Here is a 24,666-nt window from a genome sequence, read left to right as displayed (position 1 = left end):
AACAAATTTGATGATATTTTCAAATAAGAAATTTGATGATATCTTCAAATAACAAATTTGATGATATTTTCAATTAAAAATAAAAAAACAAATTTGATGATATTTTCAAAAAAAATTGATGATATTTGATGATATCTTCTCTTCTAGTCCTCATGAAAATAACAAATTTGATAAAAAACAAATTATTAGATGCAACAAGAAATAATGAAAAAAATGTTACTAATGGCGCACCAGAGGAGGGTGCGCCATTGCTGTCAGAAAAAAAGTTACTAATGGCGCACCAGAGGAGGGTGCGCCATTGCTATCAGAAAAAAAAACTACTAATGGCGCACTAGAGGGTGGTGCGCCATTGCTATAGTGTCTAGCTGGATACCCCTTCGCCCGATCCCCCCTTCCCTCTCCTCGCCAGATCCCCCTTCCCTCCCCCGCCGCGCCCGCTCCGACGACCCCCGGCCCGCTCCAACGACCCCCGCGCCCGCTCCACACCCGCTCCGGCTCCCCCGCCTGCCGCCACGACTGCCAGCTTGACGTCGCGGCACACCCAGCCGTCTGAAGCCTCCGCTGCCCCGCAGCCGGCACAGGAGCCCAGCAGCGCCTCCCTCCGCCGCCCCTACTGCGCCGCCGCCCGTCCTCCTCCGCCCGTCCTCCTCCGCCCGTAAGCCCCCCTCCACTCCAAACCCCTGGCCCCTTCTTGTCTCGTCTCTACAGGTAGACCACGTCGGCAAGCGACCAGGACGACGCCCGGAGAGGAGAGGAGGGCCTTCTCCTCACTGTGCAGCCACCGACCTTGTCCTGCTCGAGGAGGAGGAGCGGGAGGGGCGCACCCAGCCACCACAGTCGCCGCAATCAAGGGCTTCTTCCACCTAGACCTCTAAATCCACGGTGCCGTCGTTCAGACACCCAAGGTGAAGGTGCCCCCAACTCCCCTCCTTGTTTCATTCGATCTAGCAGCCATGGATTTGGGTTCCTCAAGGCTGCCTAATTACTCTACCATGTGTTCCTACTACTAGCTCTAGCCATGGATTAGGGGCTAGTGTAGATGCAAAATAAGGTCAAATCCCTCTCGAATTTAGGTCAAATTAGGTTCAAATCCCTCTGAAATTAGTATGTAAAGCTCACTGTTCTGAAGTTCTGATCAGTTCAGTACCTTAGTAAGCAATAACACAAGCTTGCTGCTAGTTCAGTACCTTTTGCTGCTAGTTCCTCAAGGAGTTCTGCTCAAAATTAGCTCAACAAGTTGCATCTGGCTTTTAGAAAGTTGTTTTGGCTTAAGAGGATAAGTTGTTGTATATACTGTCATAAAGTTCAGCAAGAACAGGGCATCAACAGTGCTACTCTAGTATCTAGTCGGGGAGGGACAAAATGGACAGGGCATCACTGTAGCTGTACTGCACAACAAACTATTAGTCTTAGGATTAACACTCCTCATATGAGATGAGAGGATTTTTTTAAATGGCTTTTCCCTCTAGCTAGCTTTAAATGGCATCACTGTAGCTGCCAATTCAGATAAACCTGAATTGACTTTTCCAGTGCTGTATTTGTCCCCTCGGATTATTGTAAATTATATGTAGTGAAGCATGCAAATTGGATTTGCTATAGTCAACCTATTAATATTTGTCAGTTTTGAAAATTCAGTTTATTCGGTTACTGAAAATTCAGTTAATTCAGTTAGGCACACAAATTTCAGAACTTTTGTGTGCCCTAGTACTTGGTGTTTGTAGAAAATTCAGTTAATCCATCGAGGTGAGCACTGATGCTACAAAAAGAGAAGACATGTATGAGTTTGGAGAAAGTGCCAATTTGATTTTCAGTTGCTAGCTAGCTGTGATTTATTGTTTCAATTTGGATTCCAGAAATGTTACTGTGTGTTACTATGACCCAACTTTATCTGTACCATAGCATGCTACTATCAGTTATTTTTGAACATCAAATTCAGTCTGTATCTTGCGTTCTTTTTTTGTTCAAAATTTCTCAAACTCTGAATAAATAAAATTATTTGGAAAGAAGCACATGAGTATCAACAATAATTGTTTCTTTCTGCTTGAATGAATGGAGTACAATACAAGTTCAGGAACAAGGGACATTTTTTGCAATTGTGAACTCTCAATGCTCAAGTCTGGAAGTGTTTACAAATTCAAAGAGTTCACATGACTACTGGTCAAATACTCTAGTGTATTTAGTGTAAATCTAGTCTGAAACTAGTAGAGCTCTTGTTGATTTGCAAATTCAGTTTAAATAAAAATTTGGTACATGACTACTGATCATGTATGAAAGATGTTGCTACTGGATGAGCACAAGAACTAATTAGTAGATTTTGATTTTGAATGATTTTGAATGACTAGTGATCAGGTTTCAAATGATTTTGAATTTTTATGATTTTTATGCACATAGGTGAAGCCACTGACTACACTTCAGGTTCTACTCCTGGAACACTTCAGGAATTTTACTTCATAACTGGAGTATTTTGATGATATTGGGGGGTTTTGTCTCCGACCATCGTGTCGTGATGATATTGTGGGGTGTTGTGGGGTTGCAGCTGGGTGGGGGTGGGGTAATGAATTTGCAGGTACCCCGAGAGGCCCTTGAGTTTGCCGGAATGTCGATTAACTTCCGTTCCGGCAAATTCGGGTACTCCATATGTCCTATTTTCAGCAAAGGTCATGCTGAAATTTTCCGTGAATTTTAGCATGACTTTGCTAAAAATAGGACATATGGGGTACTTGCGACTAATGCATGGGCCGGGGTATCTTAGTACTTAGTTAAGTAGGATCAACTGCCCCGCCATTCTTGCTGCATTAAACCATAGGTGGCAATAGAGCCAAGTGATTAGGCCCAACTTAGAATTCTCGTTAGCATCGATAAACCCTAGATGATAAACCCAACATAGGTGGCAATAGAGCCAAGTGATTAGTGCCAAGTGATTAGGCCCAACCTAGGGTGCCTCGGCATCGATAAACCCTAAATGATGAAAACTTAACTTCGCTTCTATAGGGTGCCTCGGTGTCGATGAGAACCTAAATGATGTACGCTTAGGCTTTTAGGGTGCCTCGGCGTCGACAAAACCTAAATGATGAAAGCTTAGGCTTTTAGGGTGCCTCGACGTCGACAAACCCTAAATGATAAAACCTTGGCTTTTAGGGTGCCTCGGTGTCGATAAGAACCTAAATGATGAAAGCTTAGGCTTTTAGGGTGCCTCAGCGTCGACAAACCCTAAATGATAAAAGCTTAGCTTTTAGGATGCCTCGGTGTCGACAAACCCTAAATGATGTAGTTTTGAATTATGAACGTAGGATATGTCGTCATCATCATCGGACGACGAAAGTCTCCCGGCGGAGTGCGACTGGTGCCACGACGATCGAGGTCTGTGCGACATGCCTCACCTGGACGATGATCGGCGCTTCAGCATTAAGCTCGAGGAGACCTTCGAAGTTGAAACGGTACACAACGACGACAAGTGTTATTTTCATAATTAAGCATGACTTCAACTATTTCAACGTGTAATTTTCATCTTTTACAATTCGAGTATAGCTTATCCCATGCCATGCAAGACGCTATGTCTTGGAGAGGATGGATTTTGAAGACCATGAAATTTCTGAAACAAAGAAAATTCACCTAAGGACTCATCACGATGTGGACTTTGAAGTAAATCTATATAATTCTGAGAGCGTAACCCATTTTGGTTGCAAAAATTGGGAAGCATTTTGCAAGATGTATGGTTTTGATGAGGGTATGCTTATCACCATGGATCTTGGTAATCCTGACATCAACCAAGACAATATGGACATTTGGGTCCTTGTTGATACGCCTCCAGTTCTACCGCTATGTGAGTTTCTCAAACATAGTTATTAGCTAATTTATATTGTTTATTTCAAAATAGTTGACAGCTTATTTCCATTGACAGCTTATTTTTATTGTTCAAAGAATGTGCGGGAGATGGTAGACAAAACCCACTACACCGATGGCTCCGAATTAACAACTTACAAGGAGAAAAATCATCTGGTCGGATTTTGTACTGACATTGAGAATTACATTATCCACAAACAAACTCCTCAACATTATGGTAAATACGTGCCACTAGTGCATGTGTTCAACTACGGTAACTACCATGGAGATACCCTGGTAAGATTTTTACTATTACGACATCCGTGCATCTTTTGCATACTTCTAAAACTAGTACATCATTGCTAACTATGAAGTTATTACTATGTTTTTCAACAGATAATCCCAGAGAATTGTGTGCCTCATATGATGTATCAGAAAGGTAGTGTTAATGTTTTGAACATACAGCCAGGTCGTCCTACGAATCTCAACTGTCCATACGAGATTTCTAAAAGAAGTGGAGACATGAAAATCAAAGGATGGAAAAAATGTATGGACAGTCGTAAGGAGCTTCTTGGAAGCAAAAGGAAGCGAAGCGCAAGAATTGGAGACAGGATGTTCTCCATTCTCCATAATGGAGAGTCAGGGTCTATATTGTTTTATGCTATTTTAGCTTAAATGGGATATTTAGGTCCTGCCTAATACTGATGATCATGTGCTAAGAACAATTAAGTAGGGTTGGTTCGATGACTATCAAGATAATGATCGTATGACTTGTTATGAATAACGAGTAGAAGTTGTATGATGATGATTAGTAGGACTTGTTAGGATTAGTATTACTTCCGACAAACTCGATACTCGCGGTCTCAAGACTTATAATGTTTTATTTTTGTTCGGTCTTTTGAATTCGGAGACTAATATGATGAATTGTTCGGAGACTAATCTTTTATTATATTCGATGAATCTGCTGTTGTTGTGTGCTACTGTCTATATTCTGTCAAATAATATATTTTGTAACATGTGCAAAAATCAGAAAAGTAAAAAAATAAAACCTAATATTCATACTAATGGCGCATCACTACAGAGTGCACCGTTAGTATGCCAAGTATACTAATGACGCATCTATCCGCAGTGCGCCATTCGTGTGCCAAAGCACATGGTTAAATATGGCCCCTGGGAGGCACACTAATGACGCATGGTGTTATATACTAATGGCGCATTGGATGGTGCGCCATTAGTATACCAGATATTAATGGCGCACCAATGATGCGCCATTAGTAAAAATTACTAGTGGCGTGCTACTAATGGTGCACCAGTGATGCGCCATTAGTAGGCAAAACCGATGCGCCATTAATAGGACTTTTCCTAGTAGTACCGTGTCCAGCAGATTGCCGTTCAGTACTAGCTGAGAGCATAACCCAGAAATAACATTTATCCAAACTTATCAACATGAGATATATAGTTTCAAAGATCTCGACGTGATGAACACAACAATTTAAACGGTTAGTAGTTTGGACACACGGTTCAAGATTTTGTCTCACCAAAGAAAAAGAAATATGAGCGATCAAAGGGATACCCCTTGGGGTTTTGTTTTTTTACCGCTTGGTGATTTCGCTCCCTTCAACGGACCGAATGGCACGATGCTGTGCTCTCACATGTGGGGCAACTGGGCCGGCCCAGTAGTGAGCTCAGACAACACTGGCCCGCTGGATCGGTCTCAGTCCCAATAGCATTTTTCGCGCTAGCGTTTGACTCTCGCTCGATCACTCGACCACTGCCCGAATGATCGATGGTCGACGCTCCGGACGGCGGCGCGCGCGCCAACGGCGAGGCCACCTCCTCCCACTCATCTTCCGGAGAGGAGGACACTCCCCCGGTCGTGCACTGCGGCATCGTCAACGATGGCCAGCCGCTGCCCCGACGCCCCCTGGACGACGCGACGCGCGTCCGTGAGAGATGGTGGCCGCGCCAGACGACGGAGGACGCCGCGCGCCGCCTGGTGGCGTGGACAAGGGACGGCGGCTCCGTCCGCGCGCTGCTCGTCGTGTCGGTGAGCCTCCGCTTTCATAAGCCCAAGGACACCATGATTTGGATCGCGCCAGCAACTATAACATCATTGACCCCCCGCAGGTTGGATCCATGGCCTCCGTGCCGCTGACTGTCCTCCTAATCTTCACATTCCTCCTCGCGGCGGCGACGACGACCGCCATCATCACTTCGATCGTAATGTCCCTGGCTGCCGCCGGAGGATTCATGTCTGTGCTGTTCGCTTTCGCGGCGGCGATGTACATCGGGGCAGTGTCAGTCGCCATCATTGTTATTTCAGCAACGACCGTGGCAACAGTCGTTGCCATCACGATTGCCAGTGGTACGTCTAACGTTTCATCACTCTTGCTTGAAACGCTTCTTGTTTTTTCGGTGGTCCTCGACCTCTCTTTTTGCGAAAAAGATCTAGATATGTTATAAGAGTTCATCATAAGTATAAAGCACCTCAAATCAATATTCGGTACTCCCTCTGTCCCATATACTAGTGTAAAAAACGTTCTTATATTATGGGACGAAAGGGAGTAGGTTAAGCTGGTAACAACGTGTTGTCATTTGGTTGTTCGTTCCGAAATGGTAATCAGATGTTCACCTTCAACAATGAAGTAGTGGTTAAAAGTATTGTCTGAAAAACACGTTAGCAACAGACACCAGGTCAAGTACAAACTGGGATGTGGTAGGCATGAATATGGTTCTTCAAATAGGAACATGAGCAAAGAGTAATAGGGCGTTAACACAGTTTCGCCCATGACCCGCGGATTTTTCTTTTTAGAATGGTGTTCGAACTGAAACCAGAGCTCTTCAGACATATTTTGCTTATTATCAATGACCCAGAAACATGTGCACAGCTAAATGCAGAACGTTAATCAAGCATATTTGCAGTAATCCGTCTGACCATGCATACCATTGCAGGTTGGGTCGCGTTCTTCTGGATTCTTTGGTTTTCTGCTAAGAGATGCATGGGCCTTGCTTAGTTCTAAGAGATCAGTAGGCACGACAAACTAGCGATCAGATCTACGCCTGTATGTATAAGATGGATAAATCATTGCAATGATGTGAACCATGTGAAGCTAGGCATCTAGCTAGCTATAGCGATGTGAATAATAGGTTGCTCTTTCTTTACAACAGCGTAGACCAGGGATTCATGTAAAGTTCGTCCTGGCATTGATTTTGAATCAGTCTTGACTCCCTTGCACAAGACGTAATTCCAAATGTAGAATATGTCTCCAAAAGTATTTAAATCCACTCTTTTTGTACCTGGGGTTGCATTGGTTTCATAAACACCAAATGATTAAGAAAGCTTTCTAACTTCCTAAAAGAAATTTTTTGTTTTTTATCGTTATGAAAAGCATTTCGTGCTAGGCTGTCCCAAAAAAACAAAAATCAATTGCTGCGAACAAACCTATTTTTGAAAAGCATTTTTGGAGCATCGAATTTTTTTCTTTTTTTCCAGACTTTTCTATCATATGTTATTTCATCACAAAAGTTTGAAAAAAGTTAAAACTTTCATCAATGTTTATCACAAAAAAATAAATTGTTTTTAGTTTTTTTTCAGATTTTACTGTTTAACAGGGAGCATGTGAGCTTAGGATCAAAAGAGCACTTTCGGTCCTGGCATATGGTTTTGTTGTTAGTTTTCAGTCTATGACCGACAATCCACTTCTAAGCCCATGCTTAGCTGCACCCGCGCTGATGAAAAAAATCAAAACAAATACTAGAAAAATTCCAAAAACAAATCGGGGTGACCCTGATTTGTCTTTTTTGCCGAGAGTTGCTCAGATGTTCAAATAAGTTGAAAATTAGAGCGGACCTCACACATCAATTTATCTACCACACAAAAAAATTGAAATTTTTTTAGCATTTGTTTTGATTTTTTTTCTGACCGAATGCAAATGAGTCTAGGCACCGAAACACCGCAAGTAAGGCAGAGTATATTCAATCTCAGCTCTTTTATGGTACCACAACCCCCAACAATGCCGGGTTGCATAGGTTTTGCATGGTAATATGTAGCCAAAAGTATACTACAGATTAAGTTTTAAATTTGGATATATGCCAGGGTCTCCAAATCTTCAGTCTCAAAGCAAAGACTTCACGATAAGATGGCACCAGAATGCTTTGAGAGTGAGGCCTATCTACTGTCAAACTCTTTTGTGTGTGTATCCTCCACAGCGCACATCGATGTGCCCCACGTTCTTTCGACAGTGTTACCATCAAGGCACACCTTACGACGCCTCGACGACAAAAAACAACTGACGGTTGCAGGTGTGCATTACGTTAGCCAAGGGATGTGCCAAGATATCCAGGGTCTAACACTGCAGCAGTGCAACACCAGCGGTCCAGAACACCATCGACACGTATAACTTTCATAATTTTTCACAATATATAGATGTAATTTTTATTAAGTTCTGAAAAGAAGGATCACATATACCAGGTCTGAAATTTTAATGTGTACTCCCTCCATCCGGAAAAGCTTGTCCCAAGCTTGTCCATCAAATAGATGTATTTAGCATTAACTTAATGTTAGTATATCCATTTGAGGGACAGGTTTTTCTGGACGGAGGGAGTATCAGAATTCAGAACCAGAGGTAAAACCTATTTTCTGCATATGAAACACCTACCCCTCAAAAAAGGAAACACCCAAGGATCCTGTTAGTACCTTTTTTTTCCGTAACCAGGATCATGTTACTTGGCACAACAGAAGTACATAATGCAACAACTGCAAAAGAAAAGAAAAAACCTGGATGTACGCCACTCCTTTTTCTCAATAAAGTTAAATAACAGTGAACTTCAGTGAAAGCAGTAAAGCCAAATACAATCATCAAACCAACTGCACTGATAACACATGCCATGAAAGATGGAACCAGCGGCAGCCACTGCACTAGAGTCCCCAGATCCAAATAATATATACACACATTTTAGGCAAGCATAAACCAAGAGAAAGCAGAAATAGTTGTCAGGGAAGCTCCAGAACACAGTGATGACGACGTCATACATTTTGGCCAGGTAGAGTCACTGTGCTTAGGCCTTTAGGGTAAAGTAATGCAACAGAGCAGCGTGTACGGTCGAGGAAACATAGCCTGAGAAATGCGAAGGGTGGAGAAAAACACAAGATCAATATGAGCACTGCCATCTTAATATGTAAGCGGGTACTTTAAAGACAGTAGCACCAGTGAACATTACCTAATGGCTACCAACAAGAGAAAGCAGGAACGTCCGATAACCGCCTGATGTTTCGGAATGGATAGCATCAGCTAACGGCTTTTTGTATTTCTTGTAATATTCTGCCTTGATATACTGCATATCAATCTCAGTCCTTGTCACCACAACCCTTACAAGTGTCTTGTCATCAGTACCTAGACCTTTCATGGACTTCCTCAACACCTGAATTAACATTGTTCAGAAAAAAAAATGACAAGTACCAAAGAAAGAGAACAGAGTCAGAGATAAACAAAATAGAAGCGAGGTCCTGATAAGGGATTTAATAAAGATGTCATAATTTATATGGTTATCGGTCAATTCAAATGTAGGAGTCCTAGTAGCATATTCCCATAATGATACTAGTGTTCAGACTGGATACTAAATACCGCTAGCACAGTTACGGATTATAGTGGGAAGTTAGGTACAGGTACCAAAGCAATCAAGTCATTGTCTATTCGAAAGTATTTATAGAATATTAGAATATATCACATCAGGATTGTAACTAGATATTCACTGAAAATAGGAAACGTGAAAACAAAGTAAACAAGGAAATTCAAGAGTCAAATCCTGCAGGCTTTATGCACAGCATACGATGGGGCAATCAGAAACTAAGAAATAATAGTGTGGCATGAAAAGGTTAAACTATTGTAATTCATGCTCTGTACAAAAACACCACTTTATCAAAAACACGAAAGCTTGGCTGCTTGCCTCTTGATATCAAATAAAGAAGTTTACATATTCTTTTTGGAGGACAGAACGGGTGAGATACCTTAGCAAAATACTTCGCTGGATTCTCAGCACATCTGAGGATAGTTAACAGAGCAACTTCAAAGTTTCCAGATGTTTCATTCTTCACAACCTACCATCAGTGAGGGAAACTCACTATTACAATCCAGGAGAGCACCAAAATGTATGTGGGAAGGGAAAACTGAACAGAAGTGTTACAGGTTACCTTCTGTAACGACCGATCATACATGTGATGGTAAGCAGAAGCAACAGCTGCCATGTGTGCCCAGCTGCGTTCAGTGAAGATGCGGATGAAGGTTTTCTCATCTGTGCCCAGCTTTTTCTCACCAGCTTTGTAGAGGTCCTTCGCATCATGTGTCACTATAGTGGGATCAACCTCCGGGCCTTCGTAGCGTGGAATGCCAACATAGGCTAGTAAGATCTGAAATACACATCATATCATTCATTAGCACAAAAATGTACAATTTGGACAGGTGTACCCAAACAGTATACGTGTCTAAACTGTAAGGAAGACCATGCAGCAGATCACCTTGACATCAACATATAATAAAGCGAAAGTACAAAATGGTATCAACATAGCATTTCACTAGTAACTGCAGTATGCCCGAGAAGAACACAGCAAAATTCTGTGTTTCAAGAAATGATATGTACAAGCACAAGTCCTGAATAGAGAAGTAAGCAATGCAAATAGCTTTCAACTGCCATGCATCAGATGAAGAAGTTACAAATTAAGAAATGAAACCTTCTGATGATCGCCGGATGTTTGCTGACTAATGTCATGCTCAAGATAAGTACCAAACTTTGCATAATATGTCTGTTTCATTATTTGCAGCTGTGATGGTGTCCTGGAACAAATTATATCAGTAGCTGCTTTCAGATCAAGACTTTCAGCACTTAGAGCTTCTTTCAGAACAGTCGCATCACGTCCAGCAGGATCAAGAATCCAGAGCGACAGTGCTTTCTGGAATCATATACCACAAGGTTAGCCGTATACCCATATCTACCACAACAATATTTTGAGTAATTCAACTATACTGAGGACTGGCATAACATAGACTTGGTTAAGAAATATAGAACTAACCTATGCAAATCCATACTTTTACTCGGTGAATACTGGTACAATTAATTAAGCATACCTCTTCAGCCAGTATAGCTGTGCAATAGTTTGATTTATCATGCAATAAAGATTTTTCTACAATTTTCCATACCTTGTGGTTTCCACTGAGTTCAGACGATATACGACGTGAAAGTTCCTCAGAATACATAGTTTTGTATTCCTGTTGAATGTATCCACGTTGCATTGAGTCACGGTGAGCAAGTATATTTGAAACTGTTGTAGTATCACAGCCAAACCCTGTAAGACCAACAACCAAGTGAAAAAAAATCATAATCAGGATGCAAAGGATTAATTACTTTTAAAGAAGACATATAATGAAGGTTGATTGAATAAATAACGAATCTTATAATTTCAAGTAGAAACATAAAATTGTGCAAAGAAGTAATTTGCTGAAGCATCTTTTTTAGTAATTCTCACTTGATCACAGCCATCAGGAATTACTAGACCATATATATTACTCCTACCCTATCTAAGAATAACTTAGTTTACAGAAACAATAACATTGGTGGTACCGCAGAAACAAACTTCAGTTCATAACTTCATATTGATAAACCGTAATGGTCACTAAATGGAAAATGATGCATTTGCCTTCTCAAATGTATGGTACTAGGGAGCGCGACTCAAATATCATGGTAATAAGGAGTACAACTCGACTAGTCATGGTACTTGGGGCCAAAACCCAAATAGTTACAACTCTACTGCTACAGAAACTACTATGGCACCATTATGTCACAGGTCGTCCATAACAATAAATTCTTAAAAGACCTTGGTCAGATGCTGAGCCCTTCTTTTTTACTATGAGATCCTGAGCCTTTTCTTGGAGCACTTAGCAGTTGACAATTTTCAATTCTAAGCTGTACTGAACACATAGGAGGGCCGAAGCACAACTGTGGGCGAGAGCAGGGGCGGTTGGCCATGCGGTGCTTCTTCCGGCAGCGCCTACTCCCTCCGTCCATGAATAAGTGTACATCTAGGTTTTGTCCTAAGTCAAAGTTTTAAAACTTTGACCAATTTTATAGGGAAATGTAGCAGCATTTATGACACTAAATTAGTATCGCTAGATTCGTTTTGAAATGTACTTTCATAATATATCAATTTGATGTCATATATGCTACTACTCTTTTCTATAAAGTTGGTCAAAAATTTAAATCTTTGACTTAGAACAAAAGCTAGATGTACACTTATTCGCGGACGGAGGGAGTAGCTCTTAGGGGTACGGCGCTGTATACTCTCAGGTCTTGCCCTTCGTTGGCCTTGTACACAACTTTCCTTTTCTATCAATGCATGAAGACACAATACTTTTTGCGTTTTCTCGAAGTTGGAAACTGTTGGGGTGGTTGAAGGGAGGAGAATCATGAATGGAAGGGAAAAGAAGGAAATACATAATAATAAAAGAAAAGGAAATCAGGAGACGATATATCAATTTGTGAACCAGAATACCAGTAATCACAACCCTAGCCGCCACTCCTTAACATCCTACCAGTTTTCACCAGTGAATCATCGCTCACCCAGCTCTAAGGTTGGGGGAGGCTGATTTTTACAAATACATATATATATAGGTGCCGTTGTTCATTTTCTCGGTTATAGCGGAGACAAAATCAGCCAGCATAATAATTGTCCTCCTTTGCCTTCGATATGGCGGCCTTGCCTCCAGCGTCGATCGAGATGTGGGGTTTCTGTCACGTCGATCTGGGGTTCCAGAAACGTGGTTTGGTCAACCATGGCACTATGGCAGGACTTCACTTCAGCTCCTTTGGACTTGACGGATCTTTCATGTGGATCCCGACTTTCGGGAGCAGTGACAAGACAACGGATCCTCTCCTTGCCAAGCTCGGGGTGATGCCGCGGCCCATGTGCAAAGACTGTTTTCCTGGTTCTGCCCCACACGGCTGACTACTTTCGTGGCGGATTTTAACGGACTTTGTGTCCTATTCCGGCTAGAGAAGGGATTCAAGAGTTTTGGTTTTCTGAAGAGGAAGACTTTCATTGGTCTGTTTGGTTTTAGTTTTATATTTTCTGTGTTTGTTGTGAATCTTTGTGTCAAAATTACTCTGTCGGTCTTCCAGATAGAGAATTTTCCAAGTCTTGTAATTTGTTTGGCAACCGTTGTTTTGCCTGGTTTAAGCTACAGGATTCTCATAAAAAAGAATATAAGTAATCACAATTATTGTACAGGTCATCAGCCCATAAATATCGCCTAAGTTCAGATTCTTATTTTTATGAACCATTAAATTGTAAAAAGAATTCTATCAGTCTTGGGATAGTTTAATTATCGGGTAACCGGCAATTAAACGGTTTTGCACTTTGGCCAGAAGAACAGTCGGTCTCTCTGAGACAGAACTCGTCCTCCTTGACCTCATATCAGTCCACTTGGCTCCAAATTAAATTCAGAGCAGGTCAAGAAACAGGTCCTCAGTCGATGCAATACTGCAGTTACCATCACTCACCCGACCATGCTCCATTCTAACCTCCACGTATCTGAACATCTGACCCTCTAAAGTCTCATAATAACAAATCCACATCAACCAGAATTATTCATAGCAATTTGACATGCAAAATGAATCTAAGGGGTCGGCACCCCTTTTGACCACTGACTTCAATCCGCGCAGCCGGAATAGCAATTTCTACCTGGAACGTTCCTCCAGCTCGTCAGCTCACCCTAATCTCCGACCGAATCGGTCCAAAAAAAGCGGGATTGAGAGGGGGGAAATCGGAGGGGAAAGGCAAGGCGCGGACCTTTGAAGGCCTTGTGGAGGTCGATGGCGTCCTGGCGGGGGTTAGGGGGCGCCGGCGGCAAGGTGAGGCTCGCCATTGCCGACCGAGTTCGATGCGCGCTTCCGCCTCCGGCGATTCGATTGGATTGGATTCGATATGGTTGATACGGGAGCAAATGAATGGAATTGCAAACGGACGGTGACGCGCTTTCAGGTTTTCTTTCTTTTTTAGAAGTCTTCTCCGGAAGTGGGGAGCGGTGGACCAGGTCTAGCTGTTTTGGATGGCCCCGCTCAACCATCGCCATTCGGAACGGAGGGACGGCTCAGCGGTCTATCTCCACGTGGCGTACCAGGCAGCTGATGGACCGTGTCAATTGACCTCCACGTCTCGGGAACGACAAATACGCCTCCTTCCATTCTCCAATCACGATGCCCCTCAAACGTGCACAGATTGTTTCAGTGTTCGGCTATGTTTGTTTCGACCCCTCACATTTTGACAGCTATAGCCTTCAATCTGAACCCCTACTTTCAAGCATTTCAAAGAATACATTGTGTGTGACATCATAAAAGCACTCCTCACATTTTCTGTCACACAGTATAGCCTCCAATTTGAACCCCTACTTTCACACCAGAATCAAAAACTCGAGGACGGTCGCACAGGTGCTAGTCAACGAGCGTTGGGCTGGGGAGGTCGAGCCAGACACCTCTTTTGGGGTGCAAATGGTTTGATCTAAGGCACGTGATAGCTACGGTTCAGAGAGATGTCGAGGCAGATGATAGGTTTGCTTGGCCCGCAGCTAGCTCGGGTCTATTCCGCCAAGTCCATATATGCTGGGCTTTGCAGTGGCCTGGTACGATCACCGAATGCTACTTGCATTTGGTGTAGCTGGGCTCCACTCAAGTGCAAAATCTTTACGTGATAGAAGGGCTCGCCATGGCTTGCAGGACCACTCTTCAGCGTGCTACACCTGTTTACAGGAAGAGGATAACATTAATCATATACTCGCGCAATGCGTCTACGCGGGGGAGTCTGGCACACCTGCTTCGATAAACTTCAGCTCAATGTCCTTTGTCCAGAGGTCACGAATACCTTCATTGATTGGTGTCTCACAAGTAGACGGTGCTTTCAGGTCCAGAACAAGCGAGGCTTCGACTCTTTGGTTATCGGAATCGCCTGGTCGCTATGGAAACAAAGGAATGCCAGAGTGTTCCATCGAGATGATCAAGTCAGGAGACCTTCACCCCTAGTGCAGTTCATCCTCGATGAAATCAGGGATTGGAAGTAGGCAGGACTCGGTGTAGGTGTGGTCTAGATCGTTTTGTGAGAGATTAGCTTATACTAATTGTGTTGGTGTGGGTGTGCCGACAATTGATGTTCGCGTCGACCATGGGTCTCTTGTAAATTTCTTGCTCTCTACTATAAAAATATGGCACACCATTTGCGTACTCTAAAAAACTTTCAAGCATTTCAAAGAATACATTGTGTGTGACATCATGAGAGCACGTCTGCGATACGTTGCACATGATACAACGGCAACCAAGCATGCCAATGATGCAATAATGTCATTAGGTACTCAAGATCCTCTAGCTCGATCAAGGAGGAGGTAAAGAGGATACTAAGCATGTGTTGTTTCTGTGCCAAAAGGATAAAGAAGTGTGGAAAAAGTGGGGCTATACGAAGTGGTTAAAAAAGTTGCGCTGTGGACCGAGCGGGAGAGGCAGCCCTGAAAGCATTACTCCTTATGCCTGATCAATAACTACCTACTTTGGTTTCCCAAAATGCACATGAGCTGATTGCTATAACCGCGTGGTATTTATGGTAGAATAAATGGAAGCTAGTTCATGAGGGAAAATCACAAGAGGCATTCCAAACCTTGATTGGGATTCGGGCTATAACAGTAAATTATGTAAATGCCTACTCACCGAAGGCAAAGAGGAAGGATGAAGGATGGACCAAGCCCCCCAGGGGATTTGTTTAATTGAATGTGGACGCCTCTTTTGATCATGGTCAGCTTGAAGGAAATATGCCCTAGAGGCAATAATAAAGTTATTATTTTATATTTCCTTACTCATGATAAAGGTTCATTATTCATGCTAGAATTGTATTGATCGGAAACTTAAATGCATGTGTGAATACATAAACAAATACCATGTCCCTAGTGAGCCTCTAATAGACTAGCTCGTTGATCAAAGATGGTTAAGGTTTCCTAACCATGGACATGTGTTGTCATTTGATAACGGGATCACATCATTATGAGAATGATATGATGGATAAGACCCATCCATTAGCTTAGCATAATGATCGTTCAGTTTATTGTTATTGCTTTCTTCATGTCAAATACATATTCCTTCGACTATGAGATTATGCAACTCCCGGATACCGGAGGAATACCTTGTGTGCTATCAAACATCACAACATAACTGGGTGATCATAAAGATGCTCTAAAGGTATCTCCGAAGGTGTTTGTTGAGTTGGCATAGATCAAGATTAGGATTTGTCACTCCGAGTTTCGGAGAGGTATCTCTGGGCTCTCTCGGTAATACACATCACTAGATCATTGACTACGCGCGTTGCTGCGCACGTCTATTTATACAACTAGATGATGCCCCGCACATTGTTGCGGAAATGTTTGCAATATTTCAATGAGATTTTGATTATATGGAACATGAATTCTTGAAACAATAGTTTCTGAAAGTATATAAGAATTAAATGTAAATAGCATAATAAAATGGAATTTTACATGCATGCATGTTGTAGTGGATTTTTAATATGCATAGTTGCATGTTGAGGTGGGCCTTTTCTTATGCATGTTGAATGATGAGGTGACATGCTTGCATGTTGAGAGAAATACCTTAGTGGGGGCTAGCTATTTAGATATTTTTTGCTGCAGCTATGTTGCGCGAATTTAAACCTTTTAGGCCGTAGTTTCTTTCCTGCTTTCATTTTGCTCTGTTCTGCCACTCTCGGGTAGGCCCGATTGCTTGTAACAGTCTCTGTTGACTCGCGTTGTACCCCGTTTCTAATAAAACTAGATAATGCCCGCACGTTGTTGCGGAAATGTTTGCAATATTTCAATGAGATTTTGATTATATGGAACATGAATTCTTAAAACAATAGTTTTTGAAAGTATATAAGAATTAAATGTAAATAGCATAATAAAATGGAATTTTACATGCATGCATGTTGTAGTGGATTTTTAATATGCATAGTTGCATGTTGAGGTGGGCCTTTTCTTATGCATATTGAATGATGAGGTGGCATGCTTGCATGCTAAGAGAAATACCTTAGTGGGGGCTAGCTATTTAGATATAGAAGATATATAATTATAAGAAACTTTGTAAATAAATGGCAACATAGAACCCACTAAATTTGCATAAACATATATTATTCAGAACTTAAGGGAAAATCTCGAGAATCACAGATACTGGTATGATTACATACACAACAATGTTCGTAGTAATTACAACTAATCCGAACTGCCAAGACAAGCAGCAGGAAAAAAACATGTATGGCTCTGTAATATTCCAGTTATCCAAAGGAAAAAATGTATGGGCATGCATAACATGGATTCTGGAATAAGATCACAAATGGTGATCAAAAGCTTAGTGCAACAGAAGCAGGGGATCTATAAGAGGAAAATTTCCCTCCTATTTCCTTGACGAAGGAAATTAAATTTAGCGAGTGTACTTTGTTTCCTTATTTAGCATCCTCTGGGTAAAAATTTCTATCGAATTAGTTGACCATAATGCACTCCCAAAAAAAACGAAACTTCACTGTATAGTGGTTCAAGAAGGCAAAGATTTCTATATTATAAATTAAAAAATAGTATTATCAGCGAGCTATAAACCAATATAAAATATATATAGAACATCTATCAAAGCACATTTTCATCAGTGTTACAAGTAAATTAGGAAGTCACGTGAAATACCAATGCAATAAATAAGCTAATAAAGGAATGGCATGTGAGTGGAGAAATCATTACTGTGATGCACTGATAATAGACGACAAATTTATTTTTTCTAACAGCAAACAACGTATATACATGTAATCATGGTGTGATTGGCAAGCCATATATGTTTTAAGGCTTATCTTACAGCAAATGTGATACACAAAAATTGTAATAATCAAATGGTAAAAATAGGAAAGCCCCCGGTAAAATTCAAGAATCAAGACAGAATCTTTGTAAGGTACAAATATCATGACCACATAAGATGTTCTGGCTCAAACACTTACATAGATAACATTCAAGTATAAATTGAATAAGGTTGATGCTTACGAACTAAATACATATCAAGAATCCTTACATAAAAATCAATTTGGGGTTGAGCAGCTGCATCCACCTGAATGTCTACATCCAGTGAGTGTGAGTTGCCAACGAAGGGCTCTGGACACGAATTGCCAATATTTAAGAGTGAGCTGAAGCAGAACAAAACAATTAATACTACCAAATAATTCAAAATGAAATCTCAAATTTAGGAACGATCATGGTCTTAGTCTTTTGAACAATCGTAAGCTACCAGATATGTACTTTACATCTATGCAACAATAGGATGATTTGGGTTTAAAAAATAACTGTAGTTTAGTGAACAACTGAAAAACTTTGCTCGCTAGTACTATACCATGTGAGATAGTTAAAGTAGATTGTAGAGTTTTATGATTTGAGTGTAGTTGGCTAGTAGTCATGCTGGTTTCAGGGGCTAAGTGGCAGATAGATTGGAGTGCTCCAGTTTATTGACTTCATCTTGGGAGGCTCACTGGTTCGAGAAGACATGATCAAATATGTTTATTGATTGCATGCATTGCTGGCATCCATGGGATCCCAATGACCAGAGCTGACCAAGAAACTCTTGAACCTGAGATAGCAAATTAACCATTGATTACATTGCGCATGTGATAGGATTAAAAATGTGATTCTAATTGTCTTACCAGTATCACTTCCTAGACTTATGATGTGTGCATCGTAGGACGATGTGATTAAATGGAGCGGAGACACGGGTGCGACCGTGGTGGTGGCCTGGCACACAAATCAACGATTGGTGTAGATCATAGCACAACATGAACAACATTTTTTCGACTTTAGGAGCTGCCCGCTCCCAATTTCATTTGCAGCAATGAAATTGGTAATACAAAGCAACTTTTCAGGTTCTGGTCACAAGGATCAGCCATGATTTTAAATTAGTAGACACAAAACACCTCACAACCGCAACAAGAACTCGACATCCAACTACAGAACTCTATACAGCCAACTACTTATTACACGAATATGGGTAAATAGCAACCCAAAATCACGACACGCCAGAGCCACCAATCCCAATACCAAAACTGATGAACCAGAAATACTACTCAAAATACAGTACCGCAACTGTATCTACCTTAGTGCTCCATAAAACTCCATCTCACCCTGCTATTCTAAGTCTCAAAGGTGCCCAGCCTCTTCTTGTGCTGAAAATCTCAGCCGCAACCTGCAGAAGCCACCTTACTGCTCTCGCTTGCATGGTGCCATATCCTCGTTTCAGCATAACAGACCAAAATTTAAGGGTTATTCCTATATTTTCATGATGCTCAAATCACTGTTGTGACACCAACTAAATATATGGAAAACAATATGAACAACATTTATGGCAGAAACAAATGATAATTCATCTATAGGGTGATGATTAAGTATGCAAAAATAAATCTACAGAGAGGTTGAAGATGGAGGGGCAACATAGTGGATCAAAGAAGAATGGATGCTAGCCTGCTAGAAGGGGGAAGCTCCATGGCGTCGGTGGCGTGGAGCAGGCAGACGTCTTCTCACGTGGTCGAGATTAGATCCTGTCTCGGCATGTTGTTCTGACCTCCATGGCAGCCAAGATCGGAGCCTTAGAGAGGTGGCTACGGCCGTGGCGGATCTGGTCGCCGCCATGACCGGCGCCTGACCTGGTCGATCTCCCTGTTCTCTTCTCTTCCGATGAGGCGGGGAGGAGAGGGTGGCAGACGAGGTCGATTGCTTTGGGGCAGAGGATAGGGGCGGAGGCCGGCGGTGAGGTGACTTGAGGCGGACCACTGGTCTGCTCGAGGTTGTGGTCGCCGGTGTTGCCTAGCAGGATTCGTCCAACCGACCAGATTGGGAGAAAGGAGAGAAAGGTCGGGGTCGGGATAGGAGGAGTCGGCGGTGTGCGGCCCTGCATCTCGATTTGCTTCATGTGGGGAAACTGGTACAACCCATTGGGCCCAATTTAACATAGAACGTCCAAAAAAGCTCATGGAGCAGTGGCCCAACACGGTAAGCGGTCGGTATTAGCAAATGAAACGAGCTTACGCACGATTCACTGCTAATCTGATGGCAGAAAATGCTTAAAACTAACGATCCGACGGCTGGGAACACTGATGGCCTGAGAGGGCTGGAAACATGCTCAGTTTTAATATTTCTAAATAAGAAGCCTTGCAAGCGAAGTGACTAAGGAGTTAGTTGCAAGATGATGTATTACGGAACGAGTAAAGAGACTTGCCAGTAACGAGATTGAACTAGGTATAGAGATACCAACGATCGAATCTCGGGCAAGTAACATACCAATGGACAAAGGGAATTACATATGTTGCCATAAGGTTTGACCGATAAAGATCTTCGTAGAATATGTAGGAGCCAATATGGGCATCCAAGTTCCGCTATTGGTTATTGACCAGAGAGGTGTATCGGTCATGTCTACATAGTTATCGAACCCGTAGGGTTCGCGCGCTTAACGTTCGTTGACGATATAGTACTATATGAGTTATGTATGTTGGTGACCAAATGTTGTTCGGAGTCTCGGATGAGATCACGGACATGACGAGGAGATCTGGAATGGTCCGGAGGTAAAGATTGATATATAGGATGATATGGTTCGGCCAAGGGGTAAAGCCCACGGGGCTTTAGGTCGATGCAAAAGGAGTTTTGCGGAGGCCAGGGGCCAAACGCCGGAGACCCTGGCGTCTGGCCCTGGGCCAGACGCCGAGGCCCATGGCGTCTAGGCCAGACACCAAGGATTGTGGCGTCTGGTCCTGGAAGTCTGAGAAGGACTCTTCCTTACGGGTAAAACCGACTTTGAGGAGGTTGTTTCTCAAAGTTACGACTCCAGGGCTCAGCATATAAATAGAGGGGCAGGGCTAGCACGTGGAACACATCAAGATTCACCAAGCCATGTGCCGGCAACCCCGTCCCCTCTAGTTTATCCTCCATCTAGTTTCTGTAGTGCTTGGCGAAGCCCTACGAAGATTGTTCTTCACCAACACCGTCAACACACCGTTGTGCTGCCGGAACTCATCTACTACTTCATTCATCTTGCTGGATCAAGAAGGCAAGGACGTCATCGAGCTGAACATGTGTTGAACGCGGAGGTGCCGTACGTTCGGTACTTGATCGGGATGGATCATGAAGGTGTACGACTACATCAAACGCGTTGTGAAATGCTTCCGCTTACGGTCTACGAGGGTACACAGACATACTCTCCCCCTCGTTGCTATGCATCTCCATGGATAGATCATTACGTGTGCGTAGAAATTTTTTGTTTTCATGCAACGATTCCCAACAATGGCATCCGAGCCAGGTTTATGCGTAGATGATATGCACGAGTAGAACATAAAGAGTTGTGGGCGGTGATGGTCATACTGCCTACCACCAACGTCTTATTTTGATTAGGCGGTATTGTAATATGAAGCGGCCCGGACCAATCTTACACGTCCACGTACATGAGACTGGTTCCACCGACAAACATGCAACTAGTTTTGCATAAAGGTGGCTGGCGGGTGTCTGTTTCTCCTACTTTAGTTGAATCGAATTTGACCGCGATCGGTCCTTGAAGAAGGTTAAAACTGCAAACTTGATAAATCGCCGTTGTGGTTTTTGCCATAGGTAAGAACGGTTCTTGCTAGAAGTCTGTAGCAGCCACGTAAAACTTGCAACTGAAGGAAATATTCCCTAGAGGCAATAATAAAGTTGTTATTTATATTTCCTTATATCATGATAAATGTTTATTATTCATGCTAGAATTGTATTAATTGGAAACTTAGTACATGTGTGAATACTTAGATAAACAGAGTGTCCCTAGTATGCCTCCACTAGATTAGCTCGTTAATCAAAGATGGTTAAGTTTCCTGACCATAGACATGTGTTGTCATTTGATGAACGGGATCACATCATTAGAGAATGATGTGATGAACAAGACCCATCTGTTAGCTTAGCATAATGATCGTTTAGTTTTATTGCTATTGCTTTCTTCATGACTTATACATGTTCCTCTAACTATGAGATTATGCAACTCCCGGATACCGAAGGAACACCTTGTGTGCTATCAAACGTCACAACATAACTGGGTGATTATAAAGATGCTCTATAGGTGTCTCCGGGGGTGTTTGTTGAGTTGGCATAGATCGAGATTAGGATTTGTCACTGCGTGTATCGGAGAGGTATCTGTGGGCCCTCTCAGTAATGCACATCACTATGAGCATTGCAAGCAATGTGTCTAATGAGTTAGCCACAGGTTGATGCATTACGAAACGAGTAAAGAGACTTGCCGGTAATGAGATTGAACTAGGTATGATGATACCGATGATTGAATCTCGGGCAAGTAACATACCGTTGACAAAGGGAACAACATATGTTGTTATGCAGTTTGACTGATAAAGTGTTGGGGAACGCAGTAATTTCAAAAAATTCCTACGCACACGCAAGATCATGGTGATGCATAGCAACGAGAGGGGAGAGTGTTGTCTATGTACCCTCGTAGACCGTAAGCGGAAGCGTTATGACAACGCGGTTGATGCAGTCGTACGTCTTCACAATCGACCGATCCTAGTACCGAAGATACGACACCTCCGCGATCTGCATACATTCGGCTCGGTGATGTCCCACGAACTCACGAACCAGCAGATTGTCGAGGGAGAGATTCGTCAGCACGACGGTGTGATGACGGTGATGATGATGCTACCGGAACAGGGCTTTGCATAAGCACCGTTACGATATGACCGAGGTGGATTATGGTGGAGGGGGGCAACGCACACGGCTAAAAGATCAATGATCAACTAGTGTGTCCATGGGTGCCCCCATCCCCCGTATATAAAGGAGTGGAGGAGGGGGAGGGCCGGCCCTCCTATGGCGTGCCCCATGGGGAGTCCTACTCCCACCGGGAGTAGGATTCCCCCTTCCCTAGTTGGACTAGGAGTGGAAGGAAGGGGGAGAGAGGGGGAAGGAAAGGAGGCCCTCCCCCCACCCAATTCGGATTGGGCTTGAGGGGGGTGAGCCCCCTTCTAGGCCTCCCTCTCTCCTCTCCCACTATGGCCTAATAAGGCCCATATACCTCCCGGAGGGTTCCTGTAACCTCCCGGTGCTCCGGTATATGCCCGAACTCACCCGGAACCATTCCGACGTCCAAATATAGTAATCCAATATATCAATCTTTATGTATCGACCATTTAGAGACTCCTCGTCACGTCCGTGATCATATCCGGGACTCCGAACTACCTTCGGTACATCAAAACACATAAACTCATAATACCGGTCGTCACCGAACGTTAAGCGTGCGGACCCTACGGGTTTGAGAACTATGTAGACATGACCGAGACACTTCTCCAGTCAATAACCAATAGCGGAACCGGGATGCTCATATTGGTTCCTACATATTCTACGAAGATCTTTATCGGTCAAACCGCATAACAACATACGTTGTTCCCTTTGTCATTGGTATGTTACTTGCCCGAGATTCGATCGTCGGTATCTCAATACCTAGTTCAATCTCATTACCGGCAAGTCTCTTTACTCGTTCCGTGATGCATAATCCCGCAACTAACTCATTTGTCACATTGCTTGCAAGGCTTATAGTGATGTGCATTACCGAGAGGGCCCAGAGATACCTCTCTGATAGACGGAGTGACAAATCCTAATTTCGATCTATGCCAACTCAACAAACACCATTGGAGACACCTGTAGAGCATCTTTATAATAACCCAGTTACATTGTGACGTTTGATAGCACACAAAGTGTTCCTCCGGTATTCGGGAGTTGCATAATCTCATAGTCAGAGGAACATGTATAAGTCATGAAGAAAGCAGTAGGAATAAAACTGAACGATCATTATGCTAAGCTGACGGATGTGTCTTGTCCATCACATCATTCTCTAATGATGTGATCCCGTTCATCAAATGACAACACATGCCCATGGCTAGGAAAATTAACCATATTTGATTAACGAGCTAGTCAAGTAGAGGCATACTAGGGACACTATGTTTGTCTATGTATTCACACATGTACTAAGTTTCCGGTTAATACAATTCTAGCATGAATAATAAACATTTATCATGATATAAGGAAATATAAATAACAACTTTATTATTGCCTCTAGGGTATATTTCCTTTCAGTCTCCTACTTGCACTAGAGTCAATAATCTAGTTCACATCGTCATGTGATTTAACACCAATAGTTCACATCTCCATGTGACTAACACCCAAAGGGTTTACTAGAGTCAATAATCTAGTTCACATCGCTATGTGATTAACACCCAAAGAGTGATCATGTTTTGCTTGTGAGAGAAATTTATTCAACGGGTCTGCCACATTCAGAGCCGTGTGTATTTTGCAAATTTTCTATATCTACAATGCTTTGCACGGAGCTACTCTAGCTAATTGCTCCCACTTTCAATATGTATCTAGATCGAGACTTAGAGTCATCCAGATCGGTGTCAAAGCTTGCATCGACGTAACTCTTTATGACGAACTCTTTGTCACCTCCATAACCGAGAAACATTTCCTTATTCCACTAAGGATATTTTTGATCGTTGTCAAGTGATCCACTCCTGGATCACTATTGTACCCTCTTGCCAAACTTATGGTGAGGTACACAATAGGTCTCGTACACAGCATATCATACTTTGTAGAACCTATGACTGAGGCATAGGGAATGACTTTTCGTTCTCTTTCTATTTTCTGCCATGGTCGGGTTTTGAGTGTTTACTCAACTTCACACCTTGCAACACAGGCAAGAACTCCTTCTTTGATTGTTCCATTTTGAACTACT

General features: G+C 42.6%; 2 protein-coding genes and 1 long non-coding RNA gene across 3 annotated transcripts; 1 reads left to right on the top strand and 2 right to left on the bottom strand.

Annotated features, from left to right (window-relative positions):
* Nucleotides 1-5,567: 5,567 nt before the first annotated feature.
* On the top strand, nt 5,568-7,033 carry LOC123107021 (uncharacterized). Its single transcript, XM_044529031.1, has 3 exons — nt 5,568-5,869; nt 5,950-6,187; nt 6,775-7,033. Exons 1-3 carry the CDS (start codon nt 5,609-5,611, stop codon nt 6,834-6,836), a joined length of 561 nt encoding a protein of 186 aa, XP_044384966.1. The 5' UTR covers nt 5,568-5,608; the 3' UTR covers nt 6,837-7,033.
* Nucleotides 7,034-8,586: 1,553 nt separating this feature from the next.
* On the bottom strand, nt 8,587-13,948 carry LOC123103674 (annexin D5). Its single transcript, XM_044525339.1, has 7 exons — nt 13,661-13,948; nt 11,016-11,161; nt 10,550-10,768; nt 10,013-10,228; nt 9,830-9,919; nt 9,043-9,243; nt 8,587-8,939 (listed from the first exon to the last, which is right to left on the bottom strand). The coding sequence occupies exons 1-6, from the start codon at nt 13,941-13,943 to the stop codon at nt 9,043-9,045; spliced, it is 1,155 nt and encodes a 384-aa protein (XP_044381274.1). The 5' UTR covers nt 13,944-13,948; the 3' UTR covers nt 8,587-8,939.
* Nucleotides 13,949-17,797: 3,849 nt separating this feature from the next.
* Nucleotides 17,798-19,812, bottom strand: LOC123103673 (uncharacterized). Its single transcript, XR_006449908.1, has 2 exons — nt 18,566-19,812; nt 17,798-18,492 (listed from the first exon to the last, which is right to left on the bottom strand). It is a non-coding gene; the product is annotated as an uncharacterized lncRNA (long non-coding RNA).
* Nucleotides 19,813-24,666: the final 4,854 nt, after the last annotated feature.

Source organism: Triticum aestivum, chromosome 5A (assembly GCF_018294505.1).
Source record: "Triticum aestivum cultivar Chinese Spring chromosome 5A, IWGSC CS RefSeq v2.1, whole genome shotgun sequence".
Taxonomy (NCBI): Eukaryota; Viridiplantae; Streptophyta; class Magnoliopsida; order Poales; family Poaceae; genus Triticum; species Triticum aestivum.
Note: the sequence above shows the minus strand (reverse complement) of the source record. Positions and strands in the feature narration are given on the sequence as shown.